This window comes from Pseudophryne corroboree, chromosome 2 (genome assembly GCF_028390025.1).
Source record: "Pseudophryne corroboree isolate aPseCor3 chromosome 2, aPseCor3.hap2, whole genome shotgun sequence".
Classification (NCBI taxonomy): Eukaryota; Metazoa; Chordata; class Amphibia; order Anura; family Myobatrachidae; genus Pseudophryne; species Pseudophryne corroboree.
Window position 1 is genome coordinate 715,239,845 of NC_086445.1, and position 21,784 is coordinate 715,261,628.

The window sequence follows — 21,784 nt, forward strand, 5'->3', positions numbered from 1 at the left end:
ACTCCCTTAACAAACGTCTGAACTTCAGGCAGTGAAGCCAGTTCTTTTTGAAAGAAAATAGACAGGGCCGACATCTGGACTTTAATGGATCCCAATTTTAGGCCCATAGTCACTCCTGACTGTAGGAAGTGCAGAAATCGACCCAGCTGAAATTCTTCTGTGGGGGCCTTCATAGCCTCATACCAAGCAACATATTTTCGCCATATGCGGTGATAATGTTTTGCTGTCACATCTTTCCTAGCTTTTATCAGCGTAGGAATGACTTCAACCGGAATGCCCTTTTCCATCAGGATCCGGCGTTCAACCGCCATGCCATCAAACGCAGCCGCGGTAAGTCTTGGAACAGACAGGGCCCCTGCTGTAGCAGGTCCTGTCTGAGAGGCAGAGGCCAAGGGTCCTCTGAGATCATTTCTTGTAGTTCCGGGTACCAAGTCCTTCTTGGCCAATCCGGAACGATGAGTATAGTTCTTACTCCTCTCTTTCTTATTATCCTCAGCACCTTTGGTATGAGAGGAAGAGGAGGGAACAAATAAACCGACTGGTACACCCACGGTGTCACTAGAGCGTCCACAGCTATTGCCTGAGGGTCCCTTGACCTGGCGCAATATCTTTTGAGCTTTTTGTTGAGGCGGGACGCCATCATGTCCACCTGTGGCCTTTCCCAACGATTTAAAATCAGTTGGAAGCCTTCTGGATGAAGTCCCCACTCTCCCGGGTGGAGGTCGTGCCTGCTGAGGAAGTCTGCTTCCCAGTTGTCCACTCCCGGAATGAACACTGCTGACAGTGCTATCACGTGATTTTCCGCCCATGGGAGAATCCTTGTGGCTTCTGCCATCGCCATCCTGCTTCTTGTGCCGCCCTGTCTGATTACATGGGCGACCGCCGTGATGTTGTCTGACTGAATCAGCACCGGCTGGTTTTGAAGCAGGGGTCTTGCCTGACTTAGGGCATTGTAAATGGCCCTTAGTTCCAGAATATTTATGTGTAGGGAAGTTTCCTGACTCGACCATTGTCCTTGGAAGTTTCTTCCCTGGGTGACTGTCCCCCAACCTCGGAGGCTTGCATCCGTTGTCACCAGGACCCAGTCCTGTATGCCGAATCTGCGGCCTTCGAGAAGGTGCGCACTCTGCAGCCACCGAATGGAATTGCCTCGTAAGAAGCTACCATCTTTCCCAGGACTCGCGTGCAGTGATGCACCGACACCTGTTTTGGTTTCAGGAGGTCTCTGACCAGAGATGACAACTCCATGGCCTTCTCCTCCAGGAGAAACACCTTCTTCTGTTCTGTGTCCAGAATCATACCCAGGAACAGCAGACGCGTCGTAGGAACCAGCTGCGACTTTGGAATATTCAGAATCCAGCCGTGCTGTTGTAGCACTTCCTGAGATAGTGCTACTCCGACCAACAACTGCTCCCTGGACCTCGCCTTTATAAGGAGATCGTCCAAGTATGGGATAATTATAACTCCCTTCTTTCGAAGGAGTATCATCATTTCGGCCATTACCTTGGTAAATACCCTCGGTGCCGTGGACAGACCAAACGGCAACGTCTGGAATTGGTAATGGCAGTCCTGTACCACAAAACGGAGGTACACCTGGTGAGGAGGGTAAATGGGGACATGCAGGTAAGCATCCTTGATGTCCAGTGATACCATGTAATCCCCTTCTTCCAGGCTTGCAATAACCGCCCTGAGCGATTCCATTTTGAACTTGAACTTCCTTATATAAGTGTTCAAGGATTTCAAATTTAGAATGGGTCTCACCGAACAGTCTGGTTTCGGTACCACAAACATTGTGGAATAGTAACCCCGTCCCTGTTGAAGGAGGGGAACTTTTATTATCACCTGCTGGAGGTACAGCTTGTGAATTGCCGCCAGCACTACCTCCCTGTCCGGGGGAGTAGCTGGCAAGGCTGATTTGAGGTAACGGCGAGGGGGAGACGTCTCGAATTCCAGCTTGTATCCCTGAGATACCACTTGTAGAACCCAGGGATCCACCTGTGAGCGAACCCACCGGTCGCTGAAGTTCCGGAGACGGGCCCCCACCGCACCTGGCTCCACCAGTGGAGCTCCAGCGTCATGCGGTGGATTTAGTGGAAGCAGGGGAGGATTTTTGTTCTTGGGAACTGGCTGTATGGTGCAGCTTTTTTCCTCTACCCCTGCCTCTGGGCAGAAAGGACGCGCCTTTAACCCGCTTGCCTTTCTGGGGCCGAAAGGACTGTACCTGATAATACGGTGCTTTCTTAGGCTGTGAGGGAACCTGAGGTAAAAATGTCGACTTCCCAGCTGTTGCTGTGGAAACGAGGTCCGAGAGACCATCCCCAAACAATTCCTCATCCTTGTAAGGCAAAACCTCCATGTGCCTTTTAGAATCCGCATCACCTGTCCACTGCCGAATCCATAATACTCTCCTGGCAGAAATGGACATTGCATTAATTCTAGATGCCAGCCGGCAAATATCCCTCTGTGCATCTCTCATATATAAGACTACGTCTTTAATATGCTCTATGGTTAGCAATATAGTGTCCCTGTCAAGGGAATCAATGTTATCAGACAGGGAATCAGACCACGCTGCTGCAGCACTGCACATCCATGCTGAAGCAATAGCAGGTCTCGGTATAGTACCTGAGTGTGTATATACATACTTCAGGATAGCCTCCTGCTTTCTATCCGCAGGCTCCTTTAAGGCGGCCGTATCCTGAGACGGTAGTGCCACCTTTTTTGACAAGCGTGTGAGCGCTTTATCCACCCTCGGGGATGTCTCCCAACGTACCCTGTCCTCTGGCGGGAAAGGGTACGCCATCAGTAACTTTTTAGAAATCACTAGTTTTTTATCAGGGGACGCCCACGCTTCTTCACACACTTCATTCAACTCATCTGATGGGGGAAAAACCACTGGTTGCTTTTTCTCCCCAAACATAATACCCTTTTTAGTGGTACCTGGGTTAATGTCAGAAATGTGCAACACATTTTTCATTGCCGTAATCATGCAACGGATGGCCCTAGTGGAATGTACATTAGTCTCGTCGTCGTCGACACTGGAGTCAGACTCCGTGTCGACATCTGTGTCTGCCATCTGAGGTAGCGGGCGTTTTTGAGCCCCTGATGGCCTTTGAGACGCCTGGGCAGGCACTGGCTGAGAAGCCGGCTGTGCCACAGCTGTTATGTCATCGAACCTTTTATGTAAGGAGTTGACACTGTCGGTTAATACCTTCCACATATCCATCCACTCTGGTGTCGACCCCCGCAGGGGGTGACATCACATTTATCGGCACCTGCTCCGCCTCCACATAAGCCTCCTCATCAAACATGTCGACACAGCCGTACCGACACACCGCACACACACAGGGAATGCTCTGACTGAGGACAGGACCCCACAAAGTCCTTTGGGGAGACAGAGAGAGAGTATGCCAGCACACACCACAGCGCTATATAAACAGGGATTTACACTACACAAAGTGATTTTCCCTATAGCAGCTATACAATACAGTTTGCGCCTAAATTTAGTGCCCCCCCTCTCTTTTTTACCCTTTGAGCCTGGAAACTGCAGGGGAGAGCCTGGGGAGCTGTCTTCCAGCGGAGCTGTGAAGAGGAAATGGCGCCAGTGTGCTGAGGGAGATAGCCCCGCCTCCTTCTCGGCGGGCTTCTCCCGCTCTTTTATTAATATTATGGCAGGGGATTTTTACACATATATAGTTTATCAGACTATATTATGTGCTGTTTTGCCAATTTAAGGTACTCTAATTGCAGCCCAGGGCGCCCCCCCGGCGCCTTGCACCCATCAGTGACCGGAGTATGTGGTGTGCATAGGGAGCAATGGCGCACAGCTGCAGTGCTGTGCGCTACCTTAATGAAGACCGGAGTCTTCAGCCGCCGATTTCCAGGACGTTCTTCTTGCTTCTGGCTCTGCAAGGGGGACGGCGGCGCGGCTCCGGGACCGGACGACCGAGGCTGGGCCTGTGTTCGATCCCTCTGGAGCTAATGGTGTCCAGTAGCCTAGAAGCCCAAGCTAGCTGCAAGCAGGTAGGTTCGCTTCTCTCCCCTAAGTCCCTCGTAGCAGTGAGTCTGTTGCCAGCAGATCTCACTGAAAATAAAAAACCTAATAAATACTTTCTTTACTAGAAGCTCAGGAGAGCCCCTAGTGTGCAACCAGCTCGAGCCGGGCACAGATTCTAACTGAGGTCTGGAGGAGGGGCATAGAGGGAGGAGCCAGTGCACACCAGTAGTCCTAATTCTTTCTTAGAGTGCCCAGTCTCCTGCGGAGCCCGTCTATTCCCCATGGTCCTTACGGAGTTCCCAGCATCCACTAGGACGTCAGAGAAACAATATTTCCATATTGGGAAAGTACTGGATGACAACAGTGTAACACTGTGCATCTAGCAAAGCATGTGCAGATCCTGAAGATCCACCCTCAGGATTATCATCCAAAGTGGCCAAGTCAGTGTACTAAAGTGCGGTTAATAGAAGTGGAGATGTTTTCCATAGCAGCCAGATTCTAGGTATTATATTCTAGAAGGTGCTAAATAAATAAGTAGAATCTGATTGGTTGCTATGGGCAACATCTCCACTTCTATAAACCTGCACTTTAGTAAATATACCCCTAAGAATCACTTCTGGCTCCACTGCATACTGTAAGGGAGTTCAACAGACCAACAGCAGTCATTTACCATCACACAAAATCTGCCTAATGAAAATATGATTGCTTTTAACCTGGCAAAATACAAAAATGATGGTCAGTTGATGGCTGCATGGTTATGCCAATGTGCTATCAGCTCTCATCACTATATAATAGGCATTACACACTGGGCGATAAAAGTCAAAGACATGAACGATCTCGTTCATAAATGAAGGAGATACCGTTCATATCTTTGAGTGTGGAGGCTCCAGCGATAAACGATGCGCGGCCCAGCGCTCGTTCATCGCTGGTGCCCCGTCGGCTGTGCATGCAGGCCAATATGGACGATCTTGTCCATATTTGCCTGCACTTCTATGGAGCCGGGTTACGGGGGGGGGGGGGGGGGGGGGGGAGTGAAGAAATTTCACTCCCCCAGTCACTGACCCCTGCCGCCGGGTTGCCCGTCGGCCATATCCACTGTCGGGCAGCTCGGCGACGGATCTTTAAATGTGTAGGGCCCTTAAGGCTTTGTGACCAATTCATTCCACCCAGCTGTATATCCATCCACTTTGGCCCAGACAGTTACTATGGCTATACACACAGTATCAGATAGAAAGACAAATACGTTTAGACAGTGCGAGTGTTAGAGCTAACAAGTTTACCGAATCAGTTTTTCATTTATGTCAGAAATCTACTCCAAACAATTGTAACAATTGTTCATTGCTTTCATCTTTCTGTAACCGAATTAAAGATTACACACATCTGTGTGCATAGGGATCAGTTTTTAAGAGAGGTGAGGGTAAACCCAAACAGGAGATCTGATAACTGGAGTCTGGGTAAACACTTGAGGAACACACTCAAAAGAGTAGCCCTTCCCATCTAAAATGTGCTTCAAATTGCAATATACCAATTAACTGTTTATTGGGGGGGGGAGGAGAACAATACACAAATCAACAATGTCATTATTTTGCACGTCTCTATTAAACTAAATGATTACATAATCAGATTAAATACATTGATTAAAATACAGTATATAGATTATTTCTATCAATGATTTAAAAAAAAGCTTGTCTATACTTTCCAGAAAATGACAAAATAGCATGTCATGCTGAATCAACCAACATTAACTTTGATGGTCCTTTAGCAAGTTATCCTGAACATACCACGTTATCAGTCCTTTAAACACAATGAATTTACAGGTATCACTATATGCATATGGCACTTATATAATAATGTATATTGCTGCATATTTCTATTAAGCAGTTGTATTACCCACCTTAAAGATGGTACTTTCTTCTTCATGCTGAGGGCTGTGGCGTGTTGCATGTTTCCATGGGATCTGAAACCTCTTTGCCTCTCTGTCCATCCACACAAGCCCTGGGTACATCCCACTGTCCACCTGAGCCACCAGCCATGGCTTTAGGCGGACCCGACGAGGATGCAGAGCCATTATCTAAAAGAAATCATATACAGGAGGGTTAAAGACAGATTCCTAGACTGGAATGTTCTATAGCAACATTAGTCAGTAAGAACAGGTTATTAAAAAGTTATGTTTCTTCCTGGTTAATTCTGTTTCATGTAATGTATCTCAATTATTTCCTGATACCTTTCAGCTTGGTCATCAAACATTTAGCACAGTCATGATATCTAAGGCACATTCTGCAATGACTGACCTGTAACCCACGAAACAAGCATATACGACCCAATTAAAAACGATCTACTCAAGTAGGGGCATCATTCCATTGTCACTTCTAAGAGTCATGCAGTAAATGTGAACAAAGTTACAAAATAAATAAATAAATAAAACCAAGTGTATAATTACTATATGTAAATTCCTGGGCTGCCCTCAGTAGTTTTGTTCTATATTCTTGTGGGCAACTTGCAATACATTCATATTCATCAAAATGTATGTGTGCACGATATATAAACTTTAAGTAAAAGGTAAATAAATGTAGAATCTGATCATACTAGGTGGAATATTGTCATCCAAAATGATCTGGAGGATAAGAGTGTGTATTGTAGATTTCTGACTAGTCTAATTATCTAACCGCTGTCCTGTACGGGATGTGGTTACCATCCCGATGGTCAGGTTCCTGGCGGTCAGCATACCGACCGCCAGAATGCTGGCAGGGGGCCCAGGACTGTGTCCACGACACCCATAGAGTGGGAATAGAACCTGTTGCGAGCACAGCAAGCCACCGAGCCCGCAAGGGGTTTTGTTGCGCTCACTCCCCTGCCAGCATTCTGACGGCCGGGATCACGACATCAGTATGCTGACCGGTTGGATACCAACCGCCGGTCAACCGACCCAAACCCGTGGCCAATTAGCTTTTGGCTTACATTTTTACATAAAAATTACAGTTAAGAGCCGATTGGTTGGTACTTTATCTCACACAATGTTATCACTCTCCAAGCTTTGATAAAAACACCCCAATTTGTTTGTACACACATAATATATGTGTGTGTGTATTTATTTTTTCCCTTACAACTTTTAAATAAGGCTTGTTATCGTCTAGACCAACTATCTTACTAAAAAAAAAAAAGAAATACAGGTCTCATGTGTGATCAAGTATCACAATAGTTATGAAACAAGTTACTACACTCTGAATGATTATACAATGGTAACAATTGCAGGTTGAAACATAAAACTCTACAAAACAGATGGAAGGTGGGGAATCAGGTCATTAATGGACTTTGATGTTTTCAGTGTCAGAAAGATGGAAGGCAAGAGGCAATTAACCATTTACAACAGTTCAATAACCATACCTTTTTAAAAACAAACTTAAATTTGTATTGATAATTATAACAACTACATACAAATATTCATTCTCTGGGAGCACAGAAAAGGCAACGTACTATAGATATGCAAACATATGACACAAAGCCAATTACTGAGACTCACCAATCATTTAAGTAGAGAAAACATTGTTTACAATACTACATAATTGGTCCAAATATTCAAAAATACAATATAAAATCTTACTTTTTACACTTAAATGGAACAGAGCCTTTAGTAACACATTAATATGAAAAAAAAACAATAACATTAGAACAATGGGCCCAATTCATGTTTGTACACACGCCTATGCTGCTGCGATTTTTCAGCCTACAGACTTGCTACTCATCGCAAGTGAAGCTGATGCCCATAAAAGGATATAGGGGTATATTCAATTGAAGTCGAAAACTGCCGTCTGTAGAAAAGACGGCAGTTTTCGACTTCTTAAGGTCGAATCCTGATTCGACCTATTCAATATTTTGCTAAATTTTTCGACAAGTCAATAAATTCGACTTGTCGAAAAGCACGTGGATCGGCGGAATAGCTGCTGATCCACGTGTGGATGTCGAAAACTGGGCCAAATCCGACAGGTTTTGGCCCCCTTTTCGACCATCTCAGTCTGACATCAAAATGATGAGGGCAAGAACATTCTATGGTTTACTTTGAGAAATTACACAAGATTTATAATAGGCTATGTACAAACAGCAAAAGTAAAAAGTATGCCAAATATTGTACTAAAAATATATTTCCTTGACATATTGGCCAACAGCTAGACAATTTAAAAGTACATTTAAAAGTGTTAGGTTAGATATTCCAGTTATTATGTCATTTTCACATTATCTGAAAAGGCTTGTCCAATGTAGATATTTAAAAGGAATCTATAAAGGAATTCTGGCCCAGTTGGATTCTTTGCTTGTTGGTAAATCTAACCCTTAACTGTATAACATCTCAGTGATCTAGGGGCTAGGCGGTGACCATACACAAAACAGATCTCACAATGCAATTATATTACGTAATAAAACTCAGTCAGTCCAAATTAAGTGGCGCAGAATAGATCTTTGTGGAAACGATTGTACAAAAATATAATCAAAGTTTCAAGACAACTGTATCGCTATGTGCCCAGACAGTACAATCAAAACTAACCAATCCCTTTTCCATTAATGGGAATATCAAGTACACCAAGTTATAGATGCCATTTTTCCTAGCCAATACAATCACCAACAATAATCATGTGCTAACATAGCTGAAAGCATTCTGTACCTATATTATCTCTGCATTAGAGCAGCTCAGTATACAAATGAAACGTAAAACAAGACTTAAAGCTCAGAAAGTAACTGTACAGTGAAAACATAGGGTGTGTGAGGTGATCTCCTTTTACAAGGACAAGGTGACAACTGTAATCCTGTAGAGTATACAGAACAAATTTATGATAGATAGTTAGATATTAGTCAAGGAACTAGAAAACCATTAACAGACAGGAGTGTCGGTTAACAAATAATAAGATCAATGCAAAATATTAAACTGAGAAGCCTCCACAACAAAACACTGCCATCGCGATAGATAGATAGATAGATAGATAGATAGATAGATAGATAGATAGATAGATACTGATACGAGCCCGAATGGAGCAGGGACCCTGCCTCGCGCAGATACCTAGAGGTCACATGATCTATCATCAAAGTTGTTCAAAATCAAGTAGAGCAGCTGAAGTTTCGCCTTCTCTAGATCCCGTGAAAAGTTCTATATAGATAATCGGGACATGGCTATAAATATATACCGCCCATGTACATTGTACTCTACGCAGAAACATGATACAGAACCCAGAACTGATAAACAGAATAATAACAACACTTAACACAACACACACCTTACACCGAAACTGCAATATGGCAGCTGGTGCTGCGAGCAGGAGCGCTCCTCCTAGTGACACCAGTCCCGGCAGGAAATCCAGCGGGAGCCTCCCTCCCTGCACCTGGCTCTCCGCGGCGGCTCGCTGCGGGCTGTCGCCGCTCTGTAGGCAGCCAGAGGTAATGAGGCTCCTCCGGAACTGACCCCCTTCTCTCTCTCCCCTGCTGCTGCTCCTCCTCCTCCCGGTGATTCCTGTGCTAATTGCCCGCTCCTGCCCCCGCCGCCGCTTCCTGCCTGCCTGGCCCAGGTACCTCTGACGTCACGTGGCTCGGGGGCAGCAACAGGACACACCTCAGCCTGCGGCGGCTGCCGGCTGCTGTGTGTCTCCTGTACAGCAGCAGCAGCAGCATGACTCAGGTGTGGTAGTGTCTGTAATGGGAGTTCGCAGCCATACACTGTCACGCTGCATTGTGTTTACTGTGGAAACATAGGTGACCAAAAGTGCATGGGGACGGTCTTGTACATATTGTGGCCAGAATAGGACACCTGTGTGACTTCTGAGTTGTTTCCCATGCTAAAATGAGCAAAACAGCTCAATATAAAATAAAGCAGCATAATCAGTGAAAGCAATGGGTCTCCCTTAAATAACGCAACAAAAAATGAATATGTTTCATGTGAAAAAATAAACCCAAAAACCAATAATGCAACAAAGTTCATAAATGTCTTAGGTCACTGTGATGTTGGGTTATGGATCAATGGGTCGACATGGATTAGGTCAAAAGTCAAGAGGTCAACCACTATTGGTCGACATTGACATGGTCGACACAGGAAAAAGATTGATATGTTAAAATGGTTTACACAGGACAGGTCAACACATAAAATAGGTCGACATGGCATTTTTACACTTTTTGGTGTCGTTTTTTGCGTAACTGACCAGGAACCCCAATTAGTGCACCGCGTACCCCTGCATGGCTCGCTTAGCTCACCATATTGCGTGCCAGGTGCCTCGCTCAGATACCGCTGCGCACGTCTGAGGTTACTATTCCCAATAGTAGTCAACGTGGATGGTAAAGTATGAAAAAGTTGAAAATAAAAAATGTCATGTCGACCTTTTCATGTGTCTACATGCCCCATGTCAACCATTTTAACATATCAACCCTTTTGCCTATGTCGACCATGTCAATGTCAGCCAATAGTGGTTGACCTATTGACCTAATCCATGTCGACCTACCATCCGTATACCGTGATTTATATGATATCCTAAATAATATCATAACATCAAGTCGGCTTGCTAAGACATTGGTGAACTATGGGGGTAATTCATATCTGATCGTAGATGTGCTAAATTTAGCACATCTAAGATCATTTACTCTGACAAGCGGGGGGGGGGGACGCCTAGCTCGGGGCTAGTCTGCCCTGCATGTCAGGCCCTCCCCCCCCCCCCCCCACCCCAACACAGGGGTTTTTGTAACTGGCGAGTAGCTCCCTGCCAGCACAGGCCGCTACCCGCCGTGTCCCGGTCGCAGCGGCTGCATGTGACATCACGCAGCCACCACGGCCCGCCTCCCAATGGTCTGGACACGCCTCCATTGTCCGGACTGCGCCGCGCCAACGGCGTTCTAACGCCGTTGTCAGGCCCTCTCCCGCCCCGCATCTGCCTCTGCCTGATAGCATCTCACTGGGCTCCCGGGGTGTGCATGCGCACTCCACTAAAAAAATTCAGACTGAACGCTGCCGCTGCAGCGATCCAGTCTGAATTAGGCCCAATGTTGGCTATATTATAGTTTTTCATTTTTCAAATGAAGACAATAATTTTCTGTTGTGTTAGTATAACAGCGCACCATTGCTTTCGCTGATAATGATTTGTAATAGTTTGGGTGAGGTCAGGGAAACATCCTTTTATTGGAAAGTTTACAGTTTTATTTTTGTTGTTTTTTGTTGAAACATCTCAATCTGCTGATGTTTCATGAGCAACTGTGTCTGAGGTGATGTCATGATGGAACTCCAGGGATGACATAATCAGCCAAAGGTGATTGTAGGTATGCTTCCCTAAGGGCAAACACACATTTTAAGTTCATGTTGTTCTGTCTTTTGGTACTTTATGCAGACTAAACCTGTTTGTGTCTCAGGACTCATTTTGAAATTAATGGAATGGATTACAGATAGTGAATGGAAAAATAAGTCTAGATAAGAAGAAAACCGGACATTAAGTTAAATTGGCGCCAGGGCCGGTTCTAGACCTTGCAGAGCTCAAATACAGTTTCCTTTGGCGCCCCCTCTATTCAAAACAAGGACAGTGCGCACAAAGGCCTCTTATACACATTATACCAAAGAAGAGCCACTATGGAAGTAGCTGTGAGGTGAGAGGTACAAGAGAGAGAGGGGTGAAGACAAGAGAGAGGGGGATAGGGTGTGCTGACGAGAGAGGGGGAGGGGGTGTGCTGACAAGAGAGAGGGGGTGTGGACAAGAAAAGAGGGGTGCGGACAATAGAGAATGGTGCAGACAAGAGTGAGTGCAGACCAGAGAGGGTGCGGACAAGAGTAAGAGAGGGAGGTGCGGTCAAGAGAGAGAGGGGGGGGTGGACAAGAGAGAGTGGGGTGCGGACAAGAGAGAGAAGGGGGAGGTGGACAAGAGAGAGAGGGGGGGAGGTGGACAAGAGAGAGTGGGGTGCGGACAAGAGAGAGGGGGGGAGGTGGACAAGAGAGAGTGGGGTGCGGACAAGAGAGAGAGAGAGAGAGAGAGAGAGAGGGAGGGGGATTGGGCCAACAAGATAGAGAGGGAGAAAGAGAGAGAGTCAGCCAGGGCGAGTATACACCCGCACTCACCCTGGCTGGGCTAGCGGCACACATAACTCCTATCCCCCAGCTGATAGTGGGCTCTTAGAGGCTGCTCCTGTGTCCCTGCAGCGCTGATGCTGCTGCCCGGATGCGGGACAGCCAGCATGATGGGTCTCCTCCTCAGGGCCGGGGAAGCAGGCAGCCAGGTTGCATACCAGGTGCTTGTGGGTGGGCAGGCAGCCACATGTAGTACCACGCGCCATCGCCCAAAGCTGCTGCTTTGTCTTTTCTCTCAGCTGCGGACACTCTTAAAATTCGCTGTGCGATGACGTCATGACAGCTCCAGCAGTCGGAGGAGGTGGGAGGGAAGAGTTTACCACCAGCAGCAGCACTGTGTGACACATGGATGCATCACATATGGGTACAGGTGGGAGGGTGCCATGACTGCGGCCACTCCCTCAGGCTGCAGCGCCCCGGACAACTGCCTGGCTTCCCCCCCCCCCCTTCAGATCCGCCCCTGATTATCACCTATGAGTAGCATGGAATCAGGACCAACATAAGATAACATACTATGGTGGTCATTCCGAGTTGATCGCTCGCTAGCAGTTTTTAGCAGCTGTGCAAACGCTATGCCGCCGCCCACTGGGAGTGTATTTTAGCTTAGCAGAAGTGCGAACGAATGGATCGCAGAGCGGCTACAAAATTTTTTTGTGCAGTTCCAGAGTAGCTTCAAACCTACTCAGCACTTGCGATCACTTCAGACCATTCAGTTCCTGATTTGACGTCACAAACATGCCCTGCGTTCGCCCAGCCACACCTGCGTTTTTCCGAACACTCCCTGAAAACGGTCAGTTGACACCCAGAAACGCCCTCTTCCTGTTAATCACTCTGCGGCTGCCTGTGCGACTGAAAAGCATCGCTAGACCCTGTGTAAAACTACATCGTTCGTTGTAATAGTACGCCGCACGTGCGCATTGCGGCACATACGCATGCGCAGAAGTGCCATTTTTTTTGCCTTATCGCTGAACAGCGAACAAATGCAGCTAGCGAACAACTCGGAATGACCCCCTATAACATAACAGTAGCAAAAAATTATAATGTTTTATATAACAATTCCCATTACAATGTCTCAACATGCCTGGACAGTAGAACCTCAGTTGATAAAAAAAAAAATCTATGTATGTTCCACACAATTTTGAACAAGTATTTGGGGCCTATGTCACCTACATTTCCTATGTTGTAGATCTGTTAATGTGCAGTTTGCATGTGCAGATCCCGGGCTGCAATATCGCTCACAGGGCCCCTTGCTGCAGCATCATTGACATGCTGCTGGCATTTTGGGGGCGGCAACAGGGTGGCGACAGGCATCATTAAAGAGAATGGGTGCCTGTGGCCCCATTTTTTGGACGGTATGAAGCTAGTGGCTGTGTCCTTGGATGCAGCTTCACTGGCCCCAGAACCATGACTTTTCTGGCCATGCTGAGTATCCTGACAGTTCACCTGTTGGAGAAGGGTTCATTCTGTACAATGGTGCAATAATGCCAGGGAGATAGAAACCTTCTGACAAACATACAGGACAGGAATTGAATTGCTTCACTCAATTAGAAAAACAGTTATGTTATTATTGAACTTTATCATAGTGCCTTATTGTAAAATCATTTCTTCTGTCACATAGGGGGTTAAAGCTATTCCAGGAAGGGCAACATTTTCAGTATACTGTGAATGTGTTCTTTGTTTGGATTTAAATGATTCTAGGAGGAGAAGAATGTAAGCTGTCAGCAGACTCAAAATAAAGTACACAGTACCACTGTTTTGTGCTTCATTTTTTTAAGCAGAGGTTGTATTTAGGAGGTTGATCTGAGGGTGTCTCACACGAATATTGTTCGACGTGGGCCTGAATAATGCACTCATCTCTTATGAGAAGTCACTGATTCACTTGCTAGTGCCCTGTCAGTTGGCATTTTCCCAGAATGCTTGGCATAATTGATATCTCGCCCCCGCCTCCCATGTCATATCCTGACACACAGTGTACATAAACATCTGAGAACACACCCATGGTTGTCCTAAGCTTTTTAACCTATATCTGCGGTAGACAATTTACTATATTAAACATGATTTTAGTGGGAATTCATGTCATTGTGGTAATCCTGATTAGGTGTTATACTAGGGAGGCACTTTATGGAAATCTCTCTTCAGGAGGTGCAAAAAGACTTTGTTCCCATGTAGCCAAGAGCTCAACAGGGTCTTTTAACATACGTAAGGAGGCAGACAATATCATTAAGGTTTTCTGTGGCTACTGGGGTATGTGAACTGCAAATCTGTATCCTTACTGTATTGTTTTGCAGGCCATTCAAAATCCTTTTCTTTGATATGTAAAATTACCACAGTGACAATATACACTGGGTACACTGAGCATACCAGAGCACGATAAGGACTCAGGAGAGATTAACAAAAGCAAAAAAACAACCTGTATTCTTCAGGCAACATTCCCAAGTCAGTTATGTTATGTTCAGTCGTATGTGTGTTGATTGGTACTGTATTTTATTTTTGAAACAGATTTCAGAATATTTGTTTGTGTATTATAGCAGTCATGGTCAATTTATCAATTAATATTTGCATGTGTTTTAGGGGTATACCTGCAAACATTAAGTATCCCCAGAAAGTATTTACAGGGAACACAGCAAATATCTGAGATACCTACGGTATAGGTTGTAATCTGCAAAAAGTACTGGGAGAGGGATCAGTAAAATGACACCCCAGCATTCACTACCCGCATTTGTGTGGTCAGAAGATCACACATCCCCAGCAAATGGAAATAAAGTGATCGCTTTATTTGTTCACATCGTAGGGACGGCCTCCTATAGTTATTGAGTTAAAAAACGAGTTTTATGGTAAGAACTTACCTTTGTTAAAACTCTTTCTGCGAGGTACACTGGGCTCCACAAGGAAAGACATAGGGGTGTAGAGTAGGATCTTGATCCGAGGCACCAACAGGCTCAAAAGCTTTGACTGTTCCCAGAATGCATAGCGCTGCCTCCTCTATAACCCCACCTCCCTGCACAGGAGCTCAGTTTTTAGTTAACCAGCCCAATGCAGTAGCAGGAAAAGAGACGACAACGGTTAGTAGCCACATACACCAGACTCTCACGACAGGAGAAGTGTCAGCGGCTAATGCCATACCAACCCAAAGAAGCTAAGTGCGTCAGCGTGGGCGCCTTGTGGAGCCCAGTGTACCTCGCAGAAAGAGATTTAACAAAGGTAAGTTCTTACCATAAAACTTGTTTTCTGCTGCGGGGTACACTGGGCTCCACAAGGAAAGACATAGGGGATGTCCTAAAGCAGTTCCTTATGGGAGGGGACGCACTGTAGCGGGCACAAGAACCCAGCGTCCAAAGGAAGCATCCTGGGAAGCGGCAGTATCGAAGGCATAGAACCTTATGAACGTGTACACAGAGGACCACGTAGCCGCCTTGCACAATTGTTCAAGGGTCGCACCACGGCAGGCCGCCCAAGAAGGTCCAACAGACCGAGTAAAATGGGCCGTAATGTGAGCAGGAGCTGATAGACCAGCCCTCACATAAGGATGTGCAATCACCATTCTAATCCATATGGCCAAAGTTTGCTTGTGAGCGGGCCAGCCCCGTTTGGGAAATCCAAACAGTACAAAGAGAGAATCAGATTTCCTAATAGAAGCAGTTCTCTTCACATAGATACGGAGAGCCCGTACCACATCCAAAGACCGCTCTTTGGGAGACAGATCAGTAGAAACAAGTGCCGGAACCACAATCTCCTGGTTAAGGTGGAACGAAGAAACCACCTTAGGTAAATATCCGGAATGAGTCCTAAGAACCGCCCGGTCACGGTGAAATATCAGATATGGGGAACTACAAGACAAGGCACCCAAATCCGACACTCTTCTAGCTGAAGCAATAGCCAGCAGAAACACCACCTTAAGGGAAAGCCACTTAAGATCAGCTGAACCAAGAGGTTCTAACGGAGACTCTTGTAACGCCTCCAAAACCACCGACAAGTCCCAAGGAGCCACAGGCGGGACATAAGGAGGTTGGATACGCAACACACCCTGAGTAAAGGTATGCACATCAGGTAAGGTCGCAATCTTTCTCTGAAACCACACAGACAAGGCAGATATTTGAACCTTGAGGGAGGCCAGACGCAGGCCTAAGTCCAGGCCCTGCTGAAGAAAGGCCAACAACTTGGCTGTACTAAACTTGGAAGCGTCATAATCGTTAGATGCGCACCAAACAAAGTAAGAATGCCAGACCCTATAGTAAATCAGAGCAGAAGCCGGTTTTCGGGCCCGCAACATAGTTTGAATGACCGCCTCAGAAAACCCTTTAGCCCTCGAGACGGAAGCTTCAAGAGCCACGCCGTCAAAAACAGCCGGGCTAGGTCCTGGTAGACACAGGGGCCCTGAACGAGGAAGTCTTGGCGTTGTGGAAGTAGAATTGGACGCTCTGACGATAGGCCTTGCAGGTCTGAGAACCAGTGTCATCTGGGCCATACTGGAGCTGTGAGAAGCAGAATTCCTCTTTCTTGCTTGAACTTTCGAATTACCCTGGGCAGGAGTGACACCGGAGGGAACACGTTCGGCAGCCGAAACCTCTAAAGCACCGCCAGCGCATCCACGAATGTTGCTTGAGGATCCCTTGTCCTTGCTCCGAAGACCGGAACCTTGTGATTGTGTCGAGACGCCATCAGATCTTCGTCTGGAAGGCCCCATTTTTCCACTAGGAATTGAAACACTTCTGGATGGAGGCCCCACTCTCCGACATGTACGTCCTGACGACTGAGAAAGTCCGCTTCCCAATTCAGGACTCCCAGAATGAATATTGCCGATATGGCTGGTAGATGGCGTTCCGCCCAATGTAGAATCCGTGAGACTTCCTTCATTGCCAAACGGCTTCGAGTGCCGCCTTGATGATTTATGTAAGCCACTGTGGTGGCGTTGTCCGACTGTACTTGAACAATACGGTTCTGAATTAAATGCTGGGCCAGGTTTAACACATTGAAGACCGCCCGCAATTCCATAATGTTGATCGAGAGGCGAGATTCCTCCTTGGCCACCGACCCTGAAGGGAGTGTTGCTCCATCACCGCTCCCCAACCTCTGAGACTGGCATCTGTCGTCAACAGGACCCAGTCGGATATCCAGAAGGGACGGCCCCTGCACAATCGTTCGTCCTGGAGCCACCAGTGCAGCGACAGACGGACCTCCGGAGTCAATGAGATCATGTGAGACCTGATCGGGTGAGGCAGGCCGTCCCACTTGGCTAGAATCAGCCTCTGGAGGGGGCGAGAATGAAATTGAGCATACTCCACCATGTCGAATGCTGATACCATGAGGCCCAGCACCTGCATCGCCGAATGTATCGACACTTGCGGCCGAGAAAGGAAGCAACGAATCCTGTCCTGAAGCTTCAGGACTTTCTCCTGAGACAAGAACAACCGCTGGTTGTGAGTGTCCAAAAGCGCTCCCAGGTGCACCATGCTCTGAGCAGGGACCAGGGAGGATTTCTTCCAGTTGATGAGCCACCCGTGGGCTTGTAGAAACCGGACAGTCATATCCAGATGAAGTAGGAGAATTTCTGGGGAATTTGCCAGAATTAACAAGTCGTCCAGATACGGCAGTATCCTGACCCCTTGACGGCGGAGTACCACCGTCATCACCACCATAACATTGGTGAAGACTCGCGGAGCCGTAGTTAAACCAAAAGGTAACGCCCGAAACTGGTAATGGAGGTTGCCAATCGCAAACCTCAGGTATTGCTGCTGTGACACTGCTATAGGAATGTGCAGGTAAGCATCCTGTATGTCCAGGGAGACCATGTAGTCCCCAGGTTCCAAGGCCAGAACTATAGAGCGAAGGGTTTCCATACGGAACTTGGAAACTTTCACAAACCTGTTCAATGCCTTGAGGTTGAGAATGGGCCGGGAGGACCCATTCGGTTTCGGGACCAGAAACAGCGGAGAATAGTACCCCCGGCCCCTCTGAGCAAGAGGCACCTGTACTACGACTCCTGTATTCAGGAGGGTCTGTACCACCGAATGTAGAGTGTTTGCCTTTGTCTGGTCCAATGGGACGTCTGTCCGGCAAAATCGATTAGGGGGTCGATTTTTTAAGGCTATGGCGTAACCTCGAGTGACGACTTCCCGTACCCAGGCATCTGAAGTGGTCTTCAACCATTCCTGGGTATACCCTAGAAGCCGGCCCCCCACCCTGGGATCCCCCAGGGGGAGGCCCGCCCCGTCATGTGGCAGGCTTATCAGTCTTGGAAGCTGGCTGACGGGCAGCCCAGGCTCTTTTGGGCTTCGGCTTACCAGGTTTGGAAGTGCGGGCCTGCTTGTTGTACGCCTGACCTTTTGCTTTACCTGAAGGACGAAAGGGGCGAAAGGAAGTACCTTTAGCCTTCGACACAGAAGGAGAAGTACTTGGCAGACAGGCAGTAGCCAAGTCAGCCACTATCTTATTTAAGTCCTCCCCAAACAGAATATCTCCCTTGAAAGGGAGTACCTCCAGGGTTTTTGTAGAGTCCAGATCCACAGACCAGGATCTCAGCCACAATATCCGGCGAGCCAGGACTGATGTAGTAGAGGCCTTGGCTGCTAGGATACCGGCATCAGAAGCCGCCTCTTTAATATAGTGAGAAACTGTGACAATATATGACAAGCATTGTCTAGCATGGTCAGAAGAGATTTCAGCTTCTAACTCCAAGGCCCATGCTTCAATAGCCTCTGCAGCCCATGTTGCTGCAATAGTGTGCCTTTGTGCAGCACCCGTGAGGGTGTAAATCGCTTTCAGACAACCCTCCACACATTTATCCGTAGGCTCTTTTAGAGACGTGACGGTAGTGACAGGTAGAGCTGAGGAAACCACCATCCTAGCCACATGCGAGTCTACTGGAGGAGGCGTTTCCCAATTTTTAGACAGCTCTGGCGCGAGAGGATAGTGAGCCAGCATCTTCTTTTAAGGCACAAACTTCTTTCCCGGGTTTCTCCAGGGTTCCTGACGTATATCCACTAGGTGGTCAGAGTGAGGTAAAACTTGTTTAACCACCTTCTGACGCTTGAACCTATCTGGTTTCTTAGGAGGGACGGATGGCTCGGGATCATCCGTAATCTGTAAAATTAACTTAATAGCCTCCAAAAGATCAGGAACATCCACATGTGAACTACCCTCCCCATCAGCAGTATCTGTGTCAGAATCTGTGGGGTCAGTGTAAGCGCAATCTTCATCAGACGAGGTGTCAGTGACAGCAGTGGATTGTGAGGAGATAAGAGCTTGCTTAGAGGACCCCTTGGTCTTAGGCGAGCGAGGGTCAGACTTTTTAGTAGTCAGGGACTGGTTCAACTTCTTCAATTGAGCAGATAAATTGTCCGCCCAAGGCAGGTTAGCTGCGGGGACCACATACGGTTGCACCGCGGCATAGGAGGTCCCATAGGGGGCGTTAGTTTAGTAACTAGCGTATGTAGAAGCGTGGAGAAAGTAGCCCACGGTAGGTCATTATGTACCCCAGTTGCCACAGTCCCACTGGGGGGCAAGGAGCCCCCAGAACCAGAGTCCACAGCTGCTATAGTCTCCTCATAGGGGTCTGTGGCTTCAGCAACACCGGCAGTGTTTTCAGCCCCAGAACCGTTACCTTCAGAAGCAGACATGATATAACTTGCAGTATCAGGTAACACAGTACAATTGGCAGCAGCACAATACCTCTTACCCAAACCCCTGCGCAGTGTAGTCATCACAAGCAGAGATACAGGAGAGATATGGTGACTAAAATCACAGAGAAAAATACGTATTAGAGTATATCTTTGTGAAAATCCTATATAATTATAAAACCTGACGCACCAAGCCGCCTCAGGTTATAGAATATAGGGATAGCAAGTTGAGTGAGAGATACGAAATGGAAACCACTCAGCAAGCTAACGCACACACATATAGTCACATGTAAACAATGCAGAGGTTATTACTAACAATAATACTGCACTGGACCAGCTTATATAGCTATGTAGTCAATAGATATAACACTGCACAGTAAGAACTGGATGTATATCACAGGGTACTTGTACCAGAGAACCCTGACTAAATGCACTCTTTCTTAACTAACACTGTCTAATTGACATGTAGAAGACTTAAGTGTCATATAAAGTCACAGCGCTGACAACCAGGCGGCTTTACACAGGAGGATTTGCCCAAGCAGTCCCAGGAACAGTGTAGCTGAGAGAAATGGCGCCTAAACACTGACAGGGAGTGAGGGAGAGACAGATATGCAGCTCCAGGGCAGGAACATTTGCTGGAAATGGTGCCCTGGGGCTGGGAGAGGGGCTCCAGGTCTAAGCCTTATCCCCCTTCTGGCAAAACCACCGGGTACTGTGGGCTACTAGTAAAATGGTTTTAAGGGAAAACCTGACCTGCACCCATGCCCTGGTGAGCTAGTGGGATCGCCTGTACTGCCACAGTGTCCACCGACAGCGCGCACGGCCCGCCTCCCACTGACCCACGCCGGATCGCGATAAAGTACGGGTCCCGCGAGTGGGTCCCACTCACCACCTCCCGAAGCGCGGCCACACGATCCCAGAGAGCCCCCGTCGTGTGTGCCTGACTGTAGAAGAAAACCGGAGCCTCCTGCTGTAGTTACCTGGCAACCAGGGCTCGGGCGTGTACAGCGCCGCTGGGGAGAGTTGGAGCTGCAGCAGTGAATGTCACTAGACATGTACACACTGCTGCAGCCCTTGAAGTCTTCACGTTTCTTCTCAAAAAGCTCTTCTTAGGGCTGCCCAGAGCAGCCCCTCTGTTATGTGCCTGCTATCTGCGGCACCAACTACAAAACTGAGCTCCTGTGCAGGGAGGCGGGGTTATAGAGGAGGCGGCGCTATGCATTCTGGGAACAGTCAAAGCTTTTGAACCTGTTGGTGCCTCGGATCAAGATCCTACTCTACACCCCTATGTCTTTCCTTGTGGAGCCCAGTGTACCCCGCAGCAGAAATTAGATGATTATTTTCTTGTTCCCAGCACAGCACAAGTAACCTCATGATGTTTGTTTCACTGGATAGCAGAGAAGCCATGGAGAAGGGCAGGAAGCAGAAGGTAAATGTGGGCTGGAGAGTCATGGGAAAGGGACACAGGTGGTGGATAGTGTTGATTAGACAGGAGGATGTGTTGGACTGACATGGTAGGATGGGGATGAGAGAGGGGGGGATGTGCTGGAGGGACAATGGGGGAGTTGCTAGAGAGACACGGAGGGAGGGGGGGGCGGTTTGAGTTTGGAACATACAAGTGGAGATGAGATTGATATCCCTTTTCCACTAAAATCACAAATTCAACCCAGGATTTGGAATGTGGTTCCAGACTGGGTCAGACCAGGTACAGACCTCTTTCCCATCCAGGTCCAGGATGGTGTCTGTCACAGCTGTCAATGGGGAGATAAACAGGGAGAGATTACAGCCTCCTCATATGAAGCGGGAATGTGGTAAATACCAGAAAGGCCCAGACTATACGGGCAGGCTGTAATCTCTCCCTTCCCCGGTGACATGCACTATTTTGTTCTTTTTACCCAATCCCCCTGCTCTAAACAGGAGCCGGGTCGGATGAACATGGTTACCCATTTATACTGCCCCTTAACCCGGTCGCTGCCTGGGTTTTATTCCTGGGTCACTGGACCTGGGGGTTTTTTGGTAGCCATTTATACCCCTTTCACACCGCACAAATAATCCGGTGTCGACCCGGCATATTGCTGGGTCGACATGGGTCAACGT

The 21,784-nt window shown here is 47.5% G+C and overlaps 1 protein-coding gene across 3 annotated transcripts in view; it reads right to left on the reverse strand.

Moving 5' to 3' along the window:
* IRF6 (interferon regulatory factor 6) overlaps positions 1-21,784 on the reverse strand; it is a 101,675-nt gene that overhangs the window by 31,845 nt on the left and 48,046 nt on the right. Inside the window, exons 1-2 of one of the 3 annotated variants that reach the window (XM_063955350.1) lie at positions 9,256-9,626; positions 5,889-6,065 (exon numbers count right to left, since the gene is read on the reverse strand). In XM_063955350.1, the coding sequence (XP_063811420.1) occupies positions 5,889-6,062 (174 nt within the window). In that variant the 5' untranslated portion in view covers positions 6,063-6,065; positions 9,256-9,626. Of the gene's footprint in view, positions 1-5,888; positions 6,066-9,255; positions 9,627-21,784 lie in introns of those variants that run through there. The other 2 variants (XM_063955352.1, XM_063955351.1) reach the window with 2 other exon arrangements.